This window comes from Nymphalis io, chromosome 15, assembly GCF_905147045.1.
Source record: "Nymphalis io chromosome 15, ilAglIoxx1.1, whole genome shotgun sequence".
In the NCBI taxonomy this organism is placed as follows: Eukaryota; Metazoa; Arthropoda; class Insecta; order Lepidoptera; family Nymphalidae; genus Nymphalis; species Nymphalis io.
The window spans coordinates 1,978,913-2,001,626 of NC_065902.1; the positions used below are offsets into that span (position 1 = coordinate 1,978,913).

The following is a 22,714-nucleotide window of genomic DNA, read 5'->3' on the forward strand; positions in this document are numbered from 1 at the left end:
TTAACATGTCGAATTTTAATTAAAGTTTAAAAGGTGTCAAGTTACAGCGAATTTGTTCATCTGTATAAAATCCATCTATATGTATGTTTTTTGACATCTTGCGCTATAGTACGCTATCTTTTGCCGATATATAAGCTAATAAAGTTACATTTGATCTTATATAAATCCGGGAAAACATATTCATATGAAAATGTATTCAAAGACGATAATAATGTCCTCCAGACCGATTTCGGCCACGGCGGCCAATCTCAAGAGAGATTAGCCAACTACGCAGAAGATATTATAGTGCACAAGTTTGTGCGCAAACACTATCTATTTCCTAACCATAATCCTATGGGACGACAATCCGACACGAGCGGAAAGAGTTCAGGCGAAGGACCACCTACTTTACGTGCTTTTCGAGGCACGGGAGTGTACCCACTTCCAACTTCCAGACTTCGGGCTGCTGCTGAGATTTTTCTGACAGAATAACCCAATAACTTTTTATTGGCCCGACCTCGAAATTGAACCCAAGACCACCGGGTCTGCGGCCTTACATCAAGCCGCTAGACCAACGAGGCAATGAGTAAAAGACGAACCAAAATAACAAAGCAATAATTGACATATTTACTGCATGTGGTAACTATAACTATTTATATCAAACTCCTCTCCTAAATGGTTAGCAGTATATACAAATACATTGGAATTAATTACGCAATATTGCACAGATCTAATATACAATTAATAAACAACTTACGTAATTGATTCCTTATCTAATTACCGTTATTAATACGTTTTCGTTTAATTAATTGGTATGACTATAACGGATTTGTGATTGATATTTTCAAAATATTATAAGTCATACCAACATGAATATAACATTTCAATAATAATATTCTGGCACATTATTCACACACTGCCATCTGATCCCAAACTAAGCAGAGCTTTTACTATGGAAACCAGACAACTGATATACCACATATACTACTTTTCTTTTGTAAATACATATTTATATAGATAATTACACCCACATTCAGGACAAACAGGTATGTTCATGCACACAAATGTCTGTCCTGGGTGGGAATCGAACCCACAACCTTCGACGTGAAAGTATCTACCGACCACGCCAACCATCACATCATTGTTTGGACACATGATTTTTTTTCATGTTGGAAGACTAGTTAATGGACCAACTGAAGGTAAGACGTCACCAACACCTACAGATATTGGCACTATAAGAAATATTAACCATTCCTTACATCGCCAATACGCCATCATTCTTGGGAACTAAAATATTATGGCCCTTGTGCCCGTTACATTGGCTTATTCCCTTCAAACCGGAACATAATTGTACAACAATACTAAGAATTGCTGTTTGGCGATAGAAATCTGATGAGTTGCTTGGTTCTGAACCTACCTAGCGAGGTTTTAGCCGTATCCAACCACTGACATGACTCTTTAGTTGATAAAATTGGCACAATTTTTTGCAAACTATATTGTGTAACTTGAACCAATGGCGAATACCAAAGTTTTATTTGGTGATTTCCTTAGGGATATCGTCATTGGGGCAGTTAACGTTCCAGTTTTCTATGGCCTCTGTAAATTTGGAATTTGATTTTAATATTTGTGAACAAATGACTGAAATGCTATGTACAGGAGACAGAAAAGCGGAAGTTATTACTTGTTTTTGTTTTATTATAAATTATCTCATTGTATATCAAGTTCGATGTTCGAAATCAGCTGCTGTGCGAATCGTGAAACCTTTTAATTTATAAAAAAATGTAATTATTACAAACTTTTTAAGTCTTTTTTAATATGCGTAAAAAACGACTTTGATTATTCTGTCTCAAATATAAAAACATAAGTTTAGTTCTTGTTGTTACAACTACTGAAGATTAAGTCTATAAGAAAAATATCCTATAATATAAATCCTTGTCAAGGATAATGGTTCTTATCCGATTAGTGTTCAGATGTTTCATGAGCGTCATTAGGATTATATGTTCGTAACTATTTCATATAATTTAATTAATTTTAATTAATTTTACAAATACATTACAGCGTGGTGGAATTAGCTCCAAACCTTCTCCTCAAAAAAGGGAGAAGAGGCCTTTAGCCCAGCAGTGGGACATTCACAGGCTGTTACGGTTACGGTACGGATGTAAGATTAATTTAAACAATATAAAAACTAAATATAAATTATAAATAGCCTATAACTTGCACCATACAACCAACAATCAACCCTATTCTTTAACTTTCTCCGATATATGTAGCGCCGACCCTGGGGTAGGCAGCGGAGCAATCGCTCTAGGCGCCTAGTAGCAAGGTGAAAATATCAAAAACAATTTCCAGGGGTAATTTAACGGTGGTTCTTATTTATATAACATTAACTGAAATGCAATTTATGTTTATTTCGTAAACGATAGTTACAAATTGTTACAAAATTATCCTTTCTCTTAAAACTAAACACACGCCTGGATATTCGGGTCTAATGCGTTCATTAAATACGCCTTCAAGCCGCTCGACCATGAATTATTAGTTAAAGTTACGTAAAGTTATCCAGATAAGAAATGTAATGTGTTCTCTCCGCAAAACTTTAAACGCTGACCGAAATTTGCGATAGAAATAGCAAAGGGACTACATTTATCAGCCTTTAATAAAAACTATTTCAATCAATTTTGACAAAGCGTGTCAAATTTTATTGAAATAGTTAATATATGGAATAAATAATTGAAACCGCAGCTTTACTTTGTATTTTAATACTGTAACAAAACGAATTAAACGTGTTCTATTTTTAGATTTCATTTTGAACTCATTTATTATTATTTGTTTTTATCTTTTTATTTGTTTCGTATCGTGTAAAATAAAAAAACGGTGTAAACGCAGTGAAATATTTATAATTATAGCAAGTAAACCAAAATATACAATAGAAAGAAATCGAATCAGTAATCGTGATTTAAATTTAAATTGATTTATTCATTCGTAAATAAGGAGGTTTGATATTATATTAATATCATGTAAAAGTTGAATGTGTTGGTATCTCTATTTAATAAAAATTATAATAACCTGGGACATTATTATCTATATTGACATTATCCGAGACATATACCATAATTCGGAATCAATAGTAAGGACCGCCGTTGGCGACACACACCCTTTCCCGATCACAGTTGGTGTCCACCAAGGCTCGGCCCTGAGTCCTTTTCTGTTCAGTGTAGTGCTTGAAGTTGTCACAGTGAAAGCCCATGAGCCGTCTCCCAGGCTCATGATGTATGCTGATGACATTGCACTGGTAGATGAGGACAAACAGGTATTGGAGCATCATCCGATCAGTCTTATTGTACGGCAGCCAGACGTGGCCAGCTCTCGCGAAACACGTTCAGCAACTTCACGTTGCGGAAATGAAGATGCTGCGGTGGATGTGTGGCGTTACGCGACTAGATCGAATTCGTAACGAGCACATCCGTGGTAGCCTTGGAGTTTGCGATGTAGCGGATAAGTTGCAGGAAAGCCGTCTGTGTTGGTTTGGCCACATTAGCCCTAGATCCCGCGGCAGGCCCAAGAAGCGCTGGCTCGATGTTGTGAGGGACGATATGAGAGAACACGATCTCACTAAGGAGGACGCTTTAGATCGGGCAAAGTGGAGGCATAGATGCAGGAAAGCGGACCCTGGCGTTACTAGGCCGGGAAAACGCTAGGCAGAAGAAGAAGAAGAAGATCCTGGGACATTATTCACACATTATACCCAGACTCAGGACAAACAGACATGTTCATGCACACAAATGTCGATCCTGGGTGGGAATCGAACCCACAACCTTCGTTCGGCGTGAAAAGCAAGTATCTACCAACCACGCCAGCCGGCACGTCAAAGTTAAGTTAAGATTTCGACTTAAACGATTCATTCTTAGTTAATGTAAACGATTATTTAATTCGAATTATATTTTAAAATCAACGTTTAAATATAAATCTAAAATAAAAACGCGAATATAAATATAAACTATTATATTGTAAAAAATATTGTTACCAATAAGGCATTAATAAAAAAAGTAATATTTGAATTAAGATAAGGACGAACTAAAATAATCTATAAACAATTGTACTCTCATTTATGAACATTTGTAGTTAGGCCAGCACTGAATGAATTGGAGATTATCTTCTTATCGTCCGTTCGAAGGTTTTCAAGGAATCTTTTCTACACTCTAAATGAGTAATTTAGCTTCAAAGCTTCGCATAATTTTATTCGTAAATTTTACTTTTATCTGCCATGGCTTACACTGGCATACTCAGAACACCTTATCAATTTTTTATCACAATCGCATAAATAATTTAGCAACGTATACGGTAATTACATACAAATATTGATTTTTATTTATTAAGAAAATACAACAGAAAATTGCCATGGACGTATCCATTATATTGTTGTGCTCTTTTTTAGTTTCAATTTACAACCTATTTTTAAATATTGAAATACATAATACTTAAAAAGATGGATTGCAAACACGCAGCATTTAATCAAAACTATATAAAGCCTTTCAGAATTCAAATAAATAAAAATAACATACAGGTACTTAATAAAACGCCAGCCTGTGAAGGTGTGTGAACAAATTCTCGTCACATTCAGCGCCTGGAATGTTCGCAATGTTTTCGACGGACATTAATGAATCTTATTTTACTTTTTTTAAGCCTGAAAAGAAGTGCGATTTACCTTGGTTTTTTTTAATGCAATTGAAATCTTTGTTGACTGACTGACTTCCACATGAAACTGTAGTCATAATGCGTTTTGCCCCTAAAATTTACTTTCCATTTTCTATTGTATATATCAACATATTTTAGTAAGACATCTCCTCTATTATCGTATTTAGTTATCTATACTAAGCTGTCTGTTACGATTTCACAGTTAATTCACTGGACCAATTTAGATGAAATTTGGAATGAAGCAAGCTTGCCTTGAAACATTTAATGCGAAAATAAAAAAGGACACAGTGAACTAAGTGATATGTGTATGCATATACAAATTATCATTAATAAAAAATATAGAAATATTTAGGGATAGATTATAAATTCTTACCAGTGATGGTTTTGAGAAACGGTTCATATTGCAAGCAACTTGAAAGAGGCCGAGAGGCGTCCCAGACTCCAGACCAAGGCTTCATTTGCTGTGGCTCCTGTGGTATGGAAATAAAATATTCAATTTTTTTTTTAAAGTAAAGCTTTTATTTAATGTTATATTATAAACTGATTTAGATTTATCATAATATAGTTAAATAATTTCTCATCATAACTAGTTCTTAAATTAAATTATTATATGGAGAAGTATATAATTTACTAGTTTTAACAATCTTCGACCAAATGTGTTAATTCCTTGTGCCAAAATATATTTAAAAAAAAAGAAAAGCGCGTCATCACCCGTCACAGAAGATAAATATTACTTTTTTGTCGCGAAGTTTGGATGTTTCGAATATATAATTACGAAATAAAATAAAAAAAGTCATTTTTCGTTCTGGTCTGTAAGACTAGCATATCTTGGCAGACGTTGTCCTGACTGTGTATAAATTATATATACCAGTTGTTATGGCTATCAGTTGATTTATATAAAAGATGAAATGCTGAAGCACCATCTAATGGCGAGTCACAAGAAATAAAAACGTTTTTAATGAAAATAATACATATAGGTTCCAACTTTCATGATCATGGGTTCAAAATATACTGACAATCGACATATACTTTTACGTGTAAAATGCCATTAGAGTTCCAATATGGCCGCTAACAATCGCTAATTGCCATCCGTTATATTAAACTGTAATTTTAATTTATAAAAAACTTAGGAAATATGAAAAATACTAACTGTTTGTATTTAAATTTTGATATAAAAATTGTATTTATTTTTAGTATATTGATTGTATTCCGTTTGTGTATATATATATTCCGTTTGTGTATATCTTATAGAGGGACTTGGAGTCGAGAAACTTTAGTCATTTAAAGAAAATTATTCTTTCTTGTACGAAACTTTAACTACATTGTATTTTCCGTTGTTTAATTGTTCAACTCTAGTGACGGAAATGGTTTTTAAGTACGGATACAGCATATTTTTTCAAGATCCTTTTCCACATGAAAACCCAGCGGTACTCGACCAGATTTATATATTTTAATCACTGTATTTTTTTTAAATATATAAGCTAGCGCTTGACTGTTATCACACCTGATGGAAAGTGATGATACAGTCTAAGATGGAGCGCGCTTGCCTAGAAGATTCCTATTGACTCTTGATTTGAAGGTATATTGTAGGTGGTGAGGAAAACGGAGGTCGGGAGGGTATTTTAGACTTTAGCGGTGCGTATCAGAAACGAGGAAGCAAAAATTTTCGTACGTGTCTTAAGTACGTCAAATACTATTATTACTAGCTCGAACGCTTTCATTTAAATACTAGGCTAAATAATAGAAACCATGCCATATGAAATGTATGAATGTACTAAGAAAGGTAAAACCTTGCAAAGTTCAAAATTCAAATTTACAAATAATCAAAATAATGTGGAAATTTTCAAAACTTCTTCTATTTTCTAAATTCCTACATTTCAGAGTGACATAGGACAAAAAATGGATTTTCAAAATTTCTCTTGTGATTTATAATTTCAATGGCGAGTTGGAGTTGGGAATTGTCTTAAATTTGGAAGTATACTGCTATTCAAGATTACTGACAAAGTACCAAAAAAAAAATCGAGAGGGTTTTCTTTGTATGTTTTGTCTGTAAAATATCTGATTCCAATGTTCTTTGAACCTTAAGCATGATTAGATTGGATTTCAGATAAATTCGAAGTCCCGAACTTTTCCACAAATGGATGTCTATGAAAGAACTGTTACCATAAAGGTGTATTTTAGAAATGATTTATCCTAATACGTATAAAATAGATTCGAGTATTATAGCATGTATTAAGGAGTTATCTCAGTTTATCGCCGTTCACTGCTGAACGAAAGCCTTTCCCATAGAACACCAATCATCCCGATCTTAGGCAGCCCGCATCCATCTCGTACCTGCCACCTTTTTCAAATCGTCAGTCTACCTTGCCTTTAAGGAGTAACAGTCCTTTTTTATGTAAAAAAAATATTATATACAATATGTTTTCTCTATGTGGCTTCTTTTCTTATAAGGATAATAAATTAGAAATACGTTGTACATTAGAATAAGCATATAGTGTTACCAAGATTCTATGTCAGCCATCTTGGCCAGCAGTGGAAAATTTACTGTTACTTTTTTATTTTAAAGCAGGCTCTACTCGTTTCCGTTAGCCGTTCTCTGAAATTTCTTCGCGAATTTTCAAAGTTGCTGTTTCAAATTACTTTTTACCAATGAAAGTTTCTTTGTATACATTTTTTTTATTTGTAAAAAAAATTTTAGCGCTTGGTACACGGTAGGGGCTAACTGAGAGCTGGAGCGTCAAATGACGTCAGCGTAAGGTTTCGAGCGTCAGATGACGTCTGCGTAAGATTTGGTATTATGCGTGAAATGGGTACGTGAGCTCACATGTTAACACATCAATACTCATGAGTACCTTGGCATACACCATTTTTTTTTCTTATGTATTACACTTACATTACTATAATTTGACTAGAATAATAGAAGTTAAAATTAAGTTTCTTCAAGGACTGAATTAGGTTTCAGTGAAATTGGAAAAACGTGTCAAATGTGCGCAGAACGTGCGTCTAATGTTATAACAAGCTCATAAAAGTCTACAAATCGAATTTTCCTTAGTTCTTTATGGCGACCAGTTTTAATTAAAAATTGAATTTTGAGATAAACTGTGATGCCAACGAATTAATAAAATTTGTTTTAAGAGCCGAAATGGCCCAGGGGTTAGTGCACGTGAATCTTAATCGATGATTACAGGTTCAAACCTAGGCAAACATACTGCCTACATTTACTAGTGATAGTGCTTTGTGCAAGCTCGTCTGGGTAGATACTACCCACTCGTCAGATATTTTACCGCAAAACAACAGTTCTTGGTATTGTTGTGTTCCAGTTTGAATGGTGAATAAGCCAGTGTAATTACAGGCACAACATCTTAGTTCCCATGGTTGGTGGCGCGTTGGATATGTAAGCGATGGTTGACATTTCTTACAATCCCAATGTCTAAGGGCGTTGGTGACACGAGATGAATTATAATCACAAATTTATTCTATAAACGTTTACCATCAGGTGGCACAAATTTCCACCTACCTATTGTATAAAAAAATCTCTGAATTATCACGTGTTTCATTTGTGTTTCAAATTTATCTCGTGCTCTGCGGTTCGGGAAAAAAATGTGAGGTAATCTGTATGTAAAAAAAAACTGTTACATGTGTCAATCAGTATTGGAACAGCGTGGTGGAATAAGGTCCTAATCAACTCTTCACAAGGAAATGAGCATTGGCATAGCAGTTGGAAGCATTGGAAGCAGCAGCAAGCAAGGGAGGAGGCAGTTACTATGCATTAACTACAAATGAACAGACTTTATTTAATAAAAAACTGTCAGAACTCACTTCGTATATCATTCGTCAAAATTGTATTGGCTATAGAAATTAAGCTTTGGAACACTCCTGATACTTAACATGTTTGAAAATTTTTTCAAAAGAAATAGATTTGCGAATTTAGAGTTGTATATATATTTTACAAATTCATTTGACCCACATACATACATCATAGTTGTTGTACTAGTTTAGTAAATATATATTTTAAGAAGAACACAATAATTAAGTCTAAATAAGTATATTTATTTATTTTAGCGAATTAATAAACATTGATTTTTACATTGAAGTTATCATCAAAATGATAAAACCTCTTACTTATCCTTACATGTTTGAAATATCTTAAATTATTTAATTATTTGCAGTTTGTAATTGCGCCGCGAAAACAATCTGTTTTTTTTTTACGTGAACTCGAAAGCGTTCCCGTTCCCGTGGGGGGGGGTATGATGGGCCAAGGCGCCGAGTGCGCCCCGAACATCGGAGTACCAACTAAAAAACCAGCGGTACTCCTTCCCGCCTTGACGAGGAGCGCCACGGGATCGCTTTCGTATGCTACCGTACTACTTACTACATTTACCGACTAAAAAAGAAAAGGTTGAACATTTTTTTATTCAAAACCTGTGTCACAAGGTTTTGAATATTTTCATTTTAGCTCTAGTGTGATTTAGAACTTTATTTGTTACTTTATTAGCCTTGTAATTGAAAATTAAGTTACTAAGCTTAATAAGCATGCATGATTTACAAAATGAAAGGTAGAATAATATTTGAATTTCATTTCAATGAAAGGCATACAAACGCGTGTTCAATTGGAGCGTGGTTGTGTGGTTGAATTTGCAACAATTGAGGTGACAACGGGTGGTTTTGGTTGAATTGCAGCCTCACATTCATGATTAATTGGAGACACGATCGCTTTGTGTTTTTGGTTCATTTGTTTGTTCAAATTTGTTTGCTTTTGAACCGTATTTATTGTGACTTGTGATTTCGTTACGCGCTAGTTTACCTGAGCGTTTTCGTTTGTAAATTTACGTTTGACGAAAATAATAAAAACTAGTGTCGCGACGCTGTATTTATGCGTTTCGTAAATACTGTTCAAATTTCAATACATGTTTCACGAAGTTCATTGCAAATGATACCACCAAATAGGTATTTATTTATACATAGTACTTTAAGTTAATTAGTTAAGTTTAGTTTTAAGGTTATTATACAAATTAAAAATATTTTTCTTTTAATTGATGTTTAATAGTCTGAAATTGAATGTTTTTATGTTTGTTTGATTAAACTTTGGTAAAGAGTGCTGCAAAAATGGCCGTGGTAAAAAAAGCTTTTTTTGCATGTTTCAACGTATATATATATAATGTCCTCCAGACCGATTTCGGCCACGGCGGCCAATCTCAAGAGAGATTAGCCAACTACGCAGGAGATATTATAGTGCACAAGTGTGTGCGCAAACACAGGTGCACTCTCTATTTCTTAACTCTCATAATCCGATGGGACGGCAATCCGACACGACCGGAAAGAGTTCAGGCGCAGGACCAGGACCGGCTTTACGAGCTTTCCGAGGCACGGGAGTGTTCACACTTCCAACTTCCAGACTCCGGGCTGCTACTGAGAATTTTTCTGACAGAAAAACCCAATAACTTTTTATTGGCCCGACCTGGGAATTGAACCCAGGATCTCCGGGTCTGCGGCCTTATATCAAGCCACTAGACCAACGAGGCAGTCGATATATATATAACATAGAGCGGTACTGATTTCCAGGGTTGCTTTACTTTAATGTACACTTTATTGTACACCATAAAGAGAAAAAAAATACAAAATATGGATACAGCCTATATAAGAGTAGTATACAATATTGGCGACCTTATCGCAACATAGCGATCTCTTCCAGGCAACCAACGATGTAATATAGTAACTCATAGGATATGAGGTAGGAGCCCTGTTTCACGTAGCCGATGTGGTCTAGCGCTGCCGTGTGCGTTTAAAACAGGTACGGGGAAGTCGAGATCATTCTTCCCCTGAGGCTACGCCCAGCAATGGCATGAGGCAGTTGATGCGTATGTGAAAACGGATATTGAAATGGTGCCAGTGGCCCAGAGCTCAGGTATACTTCGAAGGTCGAAAGTCAAAGTAAAACTGCCACCAACACACATCAGTAATTCTTCCATTTAACATATATACATATTTAATTGTATGTCTTTGTGTAATTACGGGTACTCGGTAAATAACATACTTTGGTGGTATTTATTTTATAGTTTAAGGGATAATCTATATTTCCAATAGTTTAAAAATTTTGCTTTTATTTATTAATAATTATGCAAATAAATTATTGATCTGCTTCGTGTACAATAGCAGTACATATTATAAAATATCTAATACTAGCTAACGTCAAATAAGGTTAAATAAGGATATAAAAAAATGATTACATCGCAATACGTAATATAACGTATAACATATTAACAAATTGGTTTACGTGACGCGCACCAGTAAAGTTCCCGGTGTGGTACTTAATATCACTTAAATTATTATTGTTATATTATTTATCGCTATAACATTTAAGTCTATAGCTTGCAAAAGCTAAAAAATATCCGCGAAATTCTTTTATAGAAATTCGAGCTGTTCAATTCGTATAACCGCGTATACTTCGGAGCTGACCTTTCATGTTAAGAAAGAAGACTGAAGTTAAGCTTTGAATTCAAATTTAACAGTCTGAAATGCACCATAAAAATTTGCATAGAAGTTCCTTTTTCATATTAGGTTAGCACGAAGAAAGGATTTTTGAACATTTAACCCCTAATGTAGTATTAACCAACCCGCATTGGAGCAGCGTGGTGGAATAAGCTCCAAACCTTCTCTTTAAAAAGGGAGAGGAGGCCTTAGCCCAGCAGTGGGACATTTACAGGCTGTTACTGTACTGTAGTATTAAAGGGGATGAAATTTTCTATGGAAATACTTCATTTTTGAAGAAAAGCTATAGAAATTGGTTTTAAATAATACAATTCTGAATAATGATGCGAGCAAAGCCGGGGTTAAAGCGCTAGTTTAACACAGAAATAAATATTAATTATTTATGTATACTAAAAAATAGAAAACCTATTTATAATACAAATTGAGGAGTCTTTATTCCTTTATTGGAAACTTGCTGAAGGCTTTGATTTAAGTATGAAACAGTAAGATCAAGAGCTTTACCTTCAACGTCGTATTGTGAAGGTATTTTAGCTTAAACGCGTTTCATGTTCTACAATCAAAAGCCTTTAGATAAATCTCCAGATACGCAAAATTATTTCACGCATCGTTTTGAAATTAAGGTTGTATTTTAAGGTTTTGTATGTGTTGTATTTAAAACTAAATAAATGATATTGATACAAAAATATTTTATTTGCAAATTGAATAAATATTTTTATTTTATATATGTAAAATTGAATTAAATTATGAATTATTTACATCGAAGGGGACGAGATGTTTATTTAGAATATTTTTTATAAAGTTTTATTAAAAAATACAAGTTCAGAAATACGCGTAACAAGAATTGAAGATTTTCTAACAGTTAAAAAAATGCTAGAACATTACTTAAGTTTGAATAATAAATAATTAATCAAGAAATGAGACCGTAGAATAAGTTATTATTTTATTTTCAACGGAAACATTTAGGCCGCCCGGTCAGAGGTTGGATTAATTTATAATGGATTAATTATATATTTCATTGCGACACTGAACGTGTCGAAATCGGGTGTCGGATTGTTGATTTGGGTCAATTCAAATATTGATTAGTTAAATTAAATAGTTTGAACATTATTACCAGCCTTACACCTAATGAGTTTTTTTCAACAAATATTCTCTTATAATAACTCTTCAAAGTATAGGACAAGCTAAGTCTCTTAGAGGTGGCTTAGGCAAAATGTAATCGTTAAATATTCCACACAGGTGAGTTCAACAGTATGCTAGACAAAACGAAGTACAATCTCTTTCAGAAATTTATACAGTACTCTCTCTTTATCCCCCGGTCTCGCACGCGTCAAAAATCAGAATGGCTAAGTACCAACTTCCATAGCTCAAAAAATGAAGGATTTTCATACAAACTTTTATACCCTTTATTTATCCTTAATTTTCAAAAATCCTTCCTTAGTGATAACCTTCTGTGTAAAAATAACCCAGACGCTATTTTTTATCGTGCTAGCTACAGTAGTGGGCTGTGGTTGATATTTCAGTCAGTTGTTCTTTTATATAATAACTTATTATTATAAATGATGAATATTATGAATGAGTTATAATATATCAAAATATTACATAATAAAAACTTCTTCGAAACGGGCTGCATATTATTGTACATTCTGATTAAGCAATTAAGATTCTGATTTTTCTCATTTTGACTATTATCCAGGAGGTAGTTGCATTTTAGGTAGTGATTTTAAGCCGATCGATTGCCATCATTTTCAATAGAACTCGAATGACTATCAAGTCAAACAACCGTCAGCTGACGCACCAGCAAATTGTGTTCCTTTTTGAAGGGTGATTGAGCCAGTGTAACTACAGGGACAAGGAATATAACATATAATATGTAATTGTTGTTTGATGGTAGAATATTGTGGACGGTACCTACCCAGAAGGGCTTGCACAAAGCCATCATATTGGCGCCGTAAGAAATATTACCATTCCTTACATCAGCATCCGCTATTAACCTTGGGAAAAAAATGTTATGTCCTTTGTGCCTGTCGCTATACTGGCGCAATCAAGATTTTTTATAAATAATTACATATATATATATATATATATATATATATATATATATATATATATATATATATATATATATATATATATTAGTTTATTCGACGTTAAGCGTTATAGTACATACTATGTGTATATTATGACGTCCGGGTTATTATTAAAGGCGTTTAAGTTAATAATTGTAATGATAAAAAAGGCATTGCACAAAAATACAGGGTTTTTATTAAAGTCGTGTATGGTTTCCGCTCTAAATTTCGGTTAGTAAATTTCTATCCAAATACAAAAATTAAACTGAACGTGGTACGTGAGAAAATATACATACAAAATTAAACAAAGTTAAAATAGTTATAAATTTTAAATTTGAAATGATTTTTATTATTTTTTATTTCGTGTTACAATTTTTATTCTAAGGTAGATATTTTAGTAACGTTTTATGTTGGTTCGAATTTAAGTATATAAAATTATTTATAATTATTATTTATTAAGGTCTTATTCTTGGAGTACGTACCCTGAATCTGTATTTGCCAAGCGGTGGACGAGCGTACGGGATCCCATTGAAGCTTGCAAATGTACGACCATTTGTCGAAACCTTCCATATACCTTGCAATAAACCATTTCCGATTCTGACAGTTGGGTTTGGACCTTGGCTGCTCACCAATACCGCAAACGACAGACACAGTAACAACTTTACACACGTCATATTTTTATATAAAACGTGCGCGCGCGCTGATGTGTTCTCTTATACTGACTCTTAAGTCGGAGCTATTTAGCGCAACTGGTTTATAATTGTTATGTATAATTATAAAATACAACTTATCTTTTATGACTTCGCGTTAAGATAACGTTTCAAATGAGATGTAAACAAATAGTATTGTGTTATTATATTATTAATGAACGATACGTACTTGATATATATGTGTATACGAAAATATTTATGTTTATCGAGGAGGAGCTTAATGAAATTAAACACAAACTCAGAACTATAATGTTATATGATCATTTTAATATAATACTTGGCTACGGTATGTTCGTAATGTGACCGAGAATTTGAGAGTGATTCCGTAAGTGCAATTTAGCTTCAGATACGAATAATAATATAAACACTCCTTGTGTCCTCTAGAGTTTATAGTAATTATTCATTCTAGATTATTAAAAATTAAAAAAAAGTACATGAAAAGTTTAGATTATAATTAATTATACACCAAAAAGTCCAAATATGCTTAATTTAAGTAAGCTGTTACAAGTATGTTCGATTTGTCATATTATAGGATAAAATGATTGTATGTAAAGCGACAACCCATTTGGATTATATAGATAATATGTAAATTGAATAGCCTAGCCTTGCTTTCGCTAGAGCCAAATAAAAAATTTAACCGATTACGTTTATTTTATAGAATAGGAAGGCGGACGAGCATATGGGCCACCTGATGGTAAGTGGTCACCAACGCCTATAAACATTAGCATTGTACGAAATATTAACCATCGCTTACATCACAAATGCGCCACCGACCTTGGGAACTAAGATGTTATGTCCCTTGTGCCTGTAATTACACTGGCTCACTTACCCTTCCAACCGGAACACAACAATACCAGGTACTGCTGTTTTGTGGTAGAATATCTGATGTGCAAGCTCGGTGGTATCTACCCAGACGAGCTTGCACAAAGTTCTACCACCAGATTTGTTAATATTATATTTAGTTTTAGTTTATTTGTAGTCAAATAATTGAAGTCATTCTTTTTTATTTTGATTGGTAAATAATATGTATTACTTACCAATGAAATGCTTTATTTGTAGGTGGTGCCTTTTTGCCAACGAGTATTTAAATAACTTAATCCCTTGTATTATTTAGTTATTTAGATAAGATAGAGAAATTCATAAAAAAATACTTCAACTTATATAATGCGAAATATAAGCTTCCCATACTTGACTGTGTTGTATGTTATCTCGATCTGAATAATGATCTAATAAATAAACTTGATCGGGTTTTTACAGCAATTCGATTTATTTTCAATCTTCGTAAATTTGACCATATTGCTTCTTATCGCTCTCGAATTCAATCGCTTTCCATTCGCGAAGGCAGATTTACGAGGAAACTTAGTAAGTAACCTCTTCCTTATCCTAAATACATTTGTTCCAAATTTAAATTTCATGGTGAGTTCCGTGATAGGTCACTCCGATTCAATGAAAAGTTGTTTTTCTTCCCTCTTGATCATTCTGGGTTTATAGTCGATTTGTTTGCCGTAGTCGACTTTATAACGTTTTATGTAATGCGAATCAGGACATTCATCACTTGGAATTAGTAATGTCCTCCGGACCGATTTCCGCCACGGTGGTCAATCTCATGAGAGATTAGCTAACTGCGCTAACTCTATTCCCTAACACTCATTATGAGATAGGACAGCAATCCGACACAACCGGAAAGAGTTCAGGCGCAGGTTTACAGAGTTCAGGTACAGGCTTTATGTGCTTTCCGAGGTACGGAAGTGTACACGCTTCTCAATAACTTTTTATTGGGGCGATTGGGCGATTGGGATTGGGAACCTGGGAATCTGCGGCCTTATATCAAGCTACTAGACCAAAGAGGTAGTCCACTCGGAATTACTTAAGCGTCAGATGGAATAATCTTAATAAATTACTATAAATCTGAATTCGTCTAAATTTTTATTTAGTGTTTTTATGTCATATATACATATCTATATTTTTATTTTATCTTTCATTTTACATTGCATCTTTTATTTACCAACTTGTCGTGTTTGGTGGCATTGGTTGGCAGATAATGTTGTTTGTGCAATTTATTCTGTCGTCAAATAAAGTATACAAATAGAGACACTTTTGTATTTGTATTTATATGGAAACAAACAGTAAATTTCATAAATATCAAATATCAACAAATCATTACCAATCATATTTCTAATGATTGTCTAACTCATAACAAAGTACAGGCGTAGATGTGACGGATAAATTTTTTTATTAATTATAAATTTGGCTTAAACGAGAGAGAGAGAGAGAAATAACAAAAAAATAATAAAATTATTATATTTTAATTTGTAACTAACATCCAAATAAGTTGCGTATTTTATGTTCGTATTTATAATATACGTCAATAATCTATATTTAAAACGGATGAAAGCGAAGTGCGAAGGGCACTTATTTTATATCCATATATTACTAAAACTTCTTCCGAAACGCTGCGATATTCTTTTATAAGTTTTATGTATATTGGTTATTATGTATTACAAAAAATCTCATTTATTAATATAGAAGTAGAAAGTTCAATTGATCAATGTATTGTCAGCTACTTTTTTAAAACAAACATGCGGAGAGTGTAATTTAGGCGCAAGCTGTTTTCGTTTTCAAATCAATTCGAGTGAATGATACCTATCGTTTGACTGATTTGTGTTTCAATTGTTTTATGTCGCAGCTTTGTATCGTGAATTAATTTACATACAACTAAACATTTATATTTCATAAGTATCCACTCTATAAGGAGTATAAGGCAAATGCTTGTGATAATAATTGAATATTTGAAATTGAATAACAAAATAACAGTCTATAAAAGTCGCACTGCTGGGTTAGGGTTTGAGGAGAAGGTTTGAAGCTTATTCCACCACGCTGTTCCAATGCGAGTTGGTGTCAATAGCAACGTACAAATTAATTTGAATATTAATTACATAATATATTATTTAAGAAGTATTTATAAATTATTGTGTTTATAAATCAAAATCAATTTATACTTTACTAGTACGACCATGAGGGAGGTACGTGATAGGTGTTATGTATTCTATGTCCTTTTATGTACCCATGTTGATCGCTCGAGTAATTAATACGAAAGAAAACAGAAAAAGAAAACAGACAATAATCTTCGCTTTTATAATATTAGTAAGGATTAAGGCGATTTAAAAGTAGACTTTTCCAATTTCCACTCTTGAATCGCAATTTTACAGAATTATAGGTAGCGTAAAGATACCAACAGCTCGGAATGTAGACTCTAGGGAGAAGAACAAGCGATAAACTCACTAGAAACTCGTCAGTTCTTCGAACTTATTTTTTTAAAACTTTTGTGTTGTATTGCTTTTATTTAAATCAATCTTCATATCTACAAAAAATCTTATATTACATAAATCAATCAATCAACAGCCAATCGTTGTCCACTGCTGAACATAAGCCTCTCCCAAGGTGCGCCAAAGCTCCCTGTCCTCCACCTTCCGCATCCAGTTGGTGCCGCCACCTTCTTAAGGTCGTCGGTCCACCTGGCTGGAGGGCGCCCTACGCTGCGCTTGCCGATTCGCGGTATCCATTCTAGGACTCGTCTGCTCCAACGGCCATCGGTCCTACGACATACGTGACCAGCCCACTGCCACTTCAGCCTGCTAATTTTGCAAGCTATGTCGGTGACTCCGGTTCTTTTCCGGATAATCTCATTTCTGATCGTATCCTTCAAAGATACTCCGAGCATAGCTCACTCCATAGCACGCTGAGCGACTTTGAATTTGTGAACTAGTCCCGCAGTTAGTGTCCACGTTTCGGCACCGTATGTCATGGCAGTGGAGTACCGGCTTAGAATAGTACTCCCCCAATCTCATCCCGTGGGTGTCGTAAGAGGCGACTGAGGGACGGGGAAAAGGGGGGATGGGCAGCAGCGTCCCGTCCCCCCCATAAACATCTCACCCCCCTACTGCGCTCGCCAACACGCCTGCCCAGTGCGACGAGCATGGGCAAACCCTTCTAAATGGCCCAAAACGCCCAAAAAAAGGCCCCCAGTTACCGGCAAGCCCGCTAGGCCCGACCAAGGTAGCGGTATCGGCAGGGCAGGGGGTGCTAAGAATCACCGGTTAACGGTAGGTATTACATAAATATGACGATTTAATAGCAGATTTTTTAGGTTACTTCAATAAAAACGTAATATAGGAATGGATCGTTTGAATTGAATGAAATATAGACTATTAAATCAAAATTATGAGTGAAAGAGCTAAATGTCGAAGTAAGAAAAGGTTATGATTGATGAATGAGCGGATTGTTCGAGTATGAACGTCTAAAGATGAACCCTTGTAATTTGTAACGAGATATATAAATAAAAATATATTTATATTTTAAAACAAGCTTTATTTGCTAATAATATAACAGGATTGTATTAAAACTTTTCTTCAATCTGTCTGAGGGATTAGATGAACTGCATTAAAATTCAGTTACAATATTTGACATGCACACATACTCACAGATTAAAAGTTATATAATTTCAGTGTAATAACGGTTTTTAATTACATTTTCATAGTCTATCAATAATGTGTAGATATACACTATCGTTGTATGTTACAGAATGATTTACAATTGTTTTTCATTAAGCTTATAAATCCATAATTCCTTGGTAATACCTAAGGTGAGTGTGTTAGGAGTTTGAAGTAATTATAATTTCAGAACAATTTGTAATTAATGTTGTTTTTTAATGAAATAGTATTTAAATCTTGGGTAAAGTTTTGTCTATGACAAAACATATGCGTAATTGATATTTTTTCAACACTTATTTCTATTTTTTTATTATTAGAGCACTAAAAACTTCATTAATAGATATTTCACAAAAAAAAGTTTCACAAATAAAGCAAAAATGTACTGAACAGGTTTGTGTTTGCCTTTTTATACATAAAATAGGTACGTTTCGTCGTATTACATTATTATACAGCTAAGTATCAAATAACTTGTAATTATTAATACTTTAAAGAGCTACATTATCAGCGAGTAACATAAGTTTAACTTTATTTAAAAACATTGAGATCCCTACGAAAATTGCATTAACGTATCCCAAGGCATCAATTTTCGGTCAATGAGTACTGGTGACTAATTACCATAATAAGGTGGCCCATTTATTCGTCCTATTTTATAAAACCTATTCCTATTTCTATAAGTACCTATTCTGTAAAAACATATATAATAATATAGATTAAGTATAAAGTAATAAAAACGAAAATACTTTTTAAATATGAAGGTAAATAATACGACTACCTAAATATACCTTTAATCTGTATTTGCCAAGCAGTGGATCCCATAGAAGCTGGTAAACGTACCATGACCATTCGTGTGAAACTTACGTATACCATGTAATGCACTATCGGCCATTCGAACAGTAGGTTTCAGATCTTTGCTGGACACCACGATACAAACAGACGAAAGAAATAATTCTAATTTCACAAACGTCATTTTCTAAGTGCACAAAAACCGTTTTTATATATTTTTTAGAAGTTTAAATATATTAAATCACTAATCACAACCGGTTATAATAAAAATGGTATAATTTAGGCATATCAGAAAGATAATACATTCCTTATGTAGATATAAATTTTTCATAATTTTAAAATTACTAATGATTGGAAAACGTATGGGTGGAAATGATATATAAGGGAACCTCTCGTTAATGTCCTACTGCTAGACAAAGGACGGAGGTCTCTTTTTTTAAAGATATTTATACATGCAGGTTCATTATGTTTTTTGTTGTTGACATTCAGGTACTTTTTTACTTAATGAATTATAAACGCGAATAAAGCACCTGGATATTAAGTTTAAAATTCGCCCAGTTCGAACCCACTATTTTCTGTCCATATTCACCCATTTATATTGTCAATATATAATACTGGAGTACAAGAAATTGATTTAAAGTCTTATTACCATAAATACAAACTTTATAGCAAAAGTGACTGTTGCAAGGATTATAAAACTATATAAGTTGAGTGAGAGAGAAAGAGAGTCATACGCCATTCCCAAATAAGTAATATTATATTATAAGTCAATTATTTATACAATTAAATCAATACATTCATGATATGATAAATGGAAGTAATACATACCAACATTATTAAAATTAATTACAATAAGTATATTGGTTTCTTCAAAATAAATTTAGTAAAATTTTCAGTAAAATATATGTAAGCTGGAACTTATTTTTATTTATAAATTATTGCATATATATAAAGAGCGTACATTACCATAAGCATCTGGTAGTCTAATTACAATTCATAGTGGCTAAATAATATATATATACTAATCTTAATGGTATAATAATGATAAATAGCCGTCTGGACTAACAATGTCTTGTCTTGTAGGCCAGAATATAATCACCGGCAGTTGGAATTACTGGAGAAATGCCAGGGTAGTTAGACAAGCGTCAGTCTGTATCCAGACTGGTGGGGGATAATCACGGGGGGCACGTCTATCTATAATTCATTATAAAAGAAAGTGTCCCCGCCGATAAACTAAAAATTACCGAATGTATTTCCATAAGATTTTTACTTGTGGACTTGATTCATGAGGTCATTGTATTGCATTCCGGTTTGATAGGTGAGTGAGACAGGGTAATAACGGGTATAAACAAAAAAAGCTGCGAATCAGTACCATATGAATTCGCAACATAAGCAACTGTGACGTGAATTGCTGCGATGCGATTCTCTGCGGCAAGGTGTCTCATTGCAAAGGTTAAAATATTGACATCATTGCCTCGTGCGTACTAGCACATTTATGCGATGTCGAATCGTATTTTTGCTTTTGGTCCTACAGGCACAAGGATATAACATCTTAGTTTCCATATGGCGGTGCATTGGTGAAACAAAGATTGGTAAATATTTCTTACAGTGCCAACGTCTATCACCACTTACCGTCTGTTGGATTCGAAGTACATATCGATTTAATTAAAATTTAACAACAAACAACAAAATGCGAATTTCACTCTATAGTGAAATTCGCGTTGTGTTAAAGGACAATATTTTCTAAAAATTTACTATATATATTAAAAATAACGTTCTCAACAATTATTATTCCAAACTGTTTAATGCGCAGACACGGTTCGGATACAGTTTAAATATTAACGTGAGAATGTTTCATATGTAACGTTTGCAGCTTTTATTTCCGCTTAAATTATTTACAGTTGCAAAAAATTGTTGTATCCATTGCTTATGTAATCGTTTTCATTTTCACAGCGGATTTCGAAATTTGATCATTCTGATTTATTTATAATTTTTTTTAGTGAAACATACAATGTGACTTCATTTATATTATAATAGTATAGAAAAATGATACATACATCAGCTAAGTTTCCACCCATAATGATTGTACAATCAATAAAATTTTACAAAAACAAAACATATATAAAGCATTATAACATTAAGTGACATTCATAAAGCCTGTCAATGCAAACAAAATTAAAAAAATAATATTTATATACAGATAACATATAATATTTATATAAATAGGGTCTAGTGATACTCAATCTTTATTTATTTGGATGAATCCGCAATGGATTAGCGTGATGGAAGAAACTAAATATTCTCATTAAGAAGAGAGGAGGCCTTGCAGTGATTGTGGGCTCAAATCCTCTTCTGTTTAATTAGTCAAATTTATTCTTTTGTTGACATTCACGCACATTCAATTTACAGCTTTAGGAAGTATGTAGATATGTACCTAAATGATAAATAGTTAAGAGTATCACTTTTTAGATATTTATATATTTTCATTTTTCTTCGGTTCTTCTTTTTTTAAGTTTCTGTAGTATTTATGCAATGATTTCTTACTACTAGTTGTGCTTACTTTTTATTGATCTCTACTCTTAAATAAGTTTGTATTTATTTATTCTATAAATATATAATAAAGTGCATGTATAAATTTCTGTATTTAAAAGTGCAATATACAATAATATTAATGGTTATCATACATTAAAATCATCGAATAACAGGATCATGCGTTATCCTAATTCTGTCAGTATATAGAAATGCTTCATTCAATTCCTTTCGTTCAATACATGAAATCGTCATGACCGATTTGGGTTACGGCGGCCACTCTCGAAGGATAGTATTTAACTACATAGGAAATATAATAGAAGACAAGTGTATTTGCAAATATAGGTCCAGAGAATATTTGCCTTAACTCTCATAATCTGGGGTGGGACAGCATCAGGCAGGTGTACTCGCTTTTTAACCATAGGAATGATATCACTACTAGTAAATTTCAAGCTGCTCAAATAAATCTTTTTAACATAACTTAAGACCTCACCATCTGCAGCTTTTGAAACTAGCCAATAGACCAATGAGGTAATAAAATTTACGTTATTAGCGCAATGATTTACAAGCCGTCTAGTGACGTAACGTGAATTTGCAGGTTCGATCCTGACCGTTCAGCTATTAGGAAAGTAGGAATATTAGTAAATCCTTAAAAATCAGCATTGTCACTATTATTTAAAAATAAATATATAGTTTTGTTAGTTTTACTTAAACTTTGTTTCAATTATATCTAAAGAATTATGACAAAAAACTATAAACATTTTGTAGATAATTCCCAAGATATCCAGTGTTCTTTTTGTTTTGTTTTTGTTGTTTATTCTGCAAAACTTCTGCTGCAGGCAAGGATTTAAACCCAATTTGCATATAAATATATGCATTTTCGTTATTATGCGCGTTTTTTAAGTTTTCGTTAATTATTAGAGGTTGTTTATCTTTTTAATTTTTCAAGGCGAGATTCCTATATAGATAGCAATAT

General features: G+C 33.3%; 1 protein-coding gene across 1 annotated transcript in view; it reads right to left on the reverse strand.

Annotated features, from left to right (window-relative positions):
• Positions 1-13,959, reverse strand: part of LOC126773593 (venom carboxylesterase-6-like) — a 32,732-nt gene extending 18,773 nt beyond the window's left edge. Inside the window, exons 1-2 of the mRNA XM_050494565.1 lie at positions 13,709-13,959; positions 5,045-5,141 (exon numbers count right to left, since the gene is read on the reverse strand). Coding sequence (XP_050350522.1) covers positions 5,045-5,141; positions 13,709-13,900 — 289 coding nt within the window. The 5' untranslated portion in view covers positions 13,901-13,959. The remainder of the gene's footprint in view (positions 1-5,044; positions 5,142-13,708) is intronic.
• Positions 13,960-22,714: the final 8,755 nt, after the last annotated feature.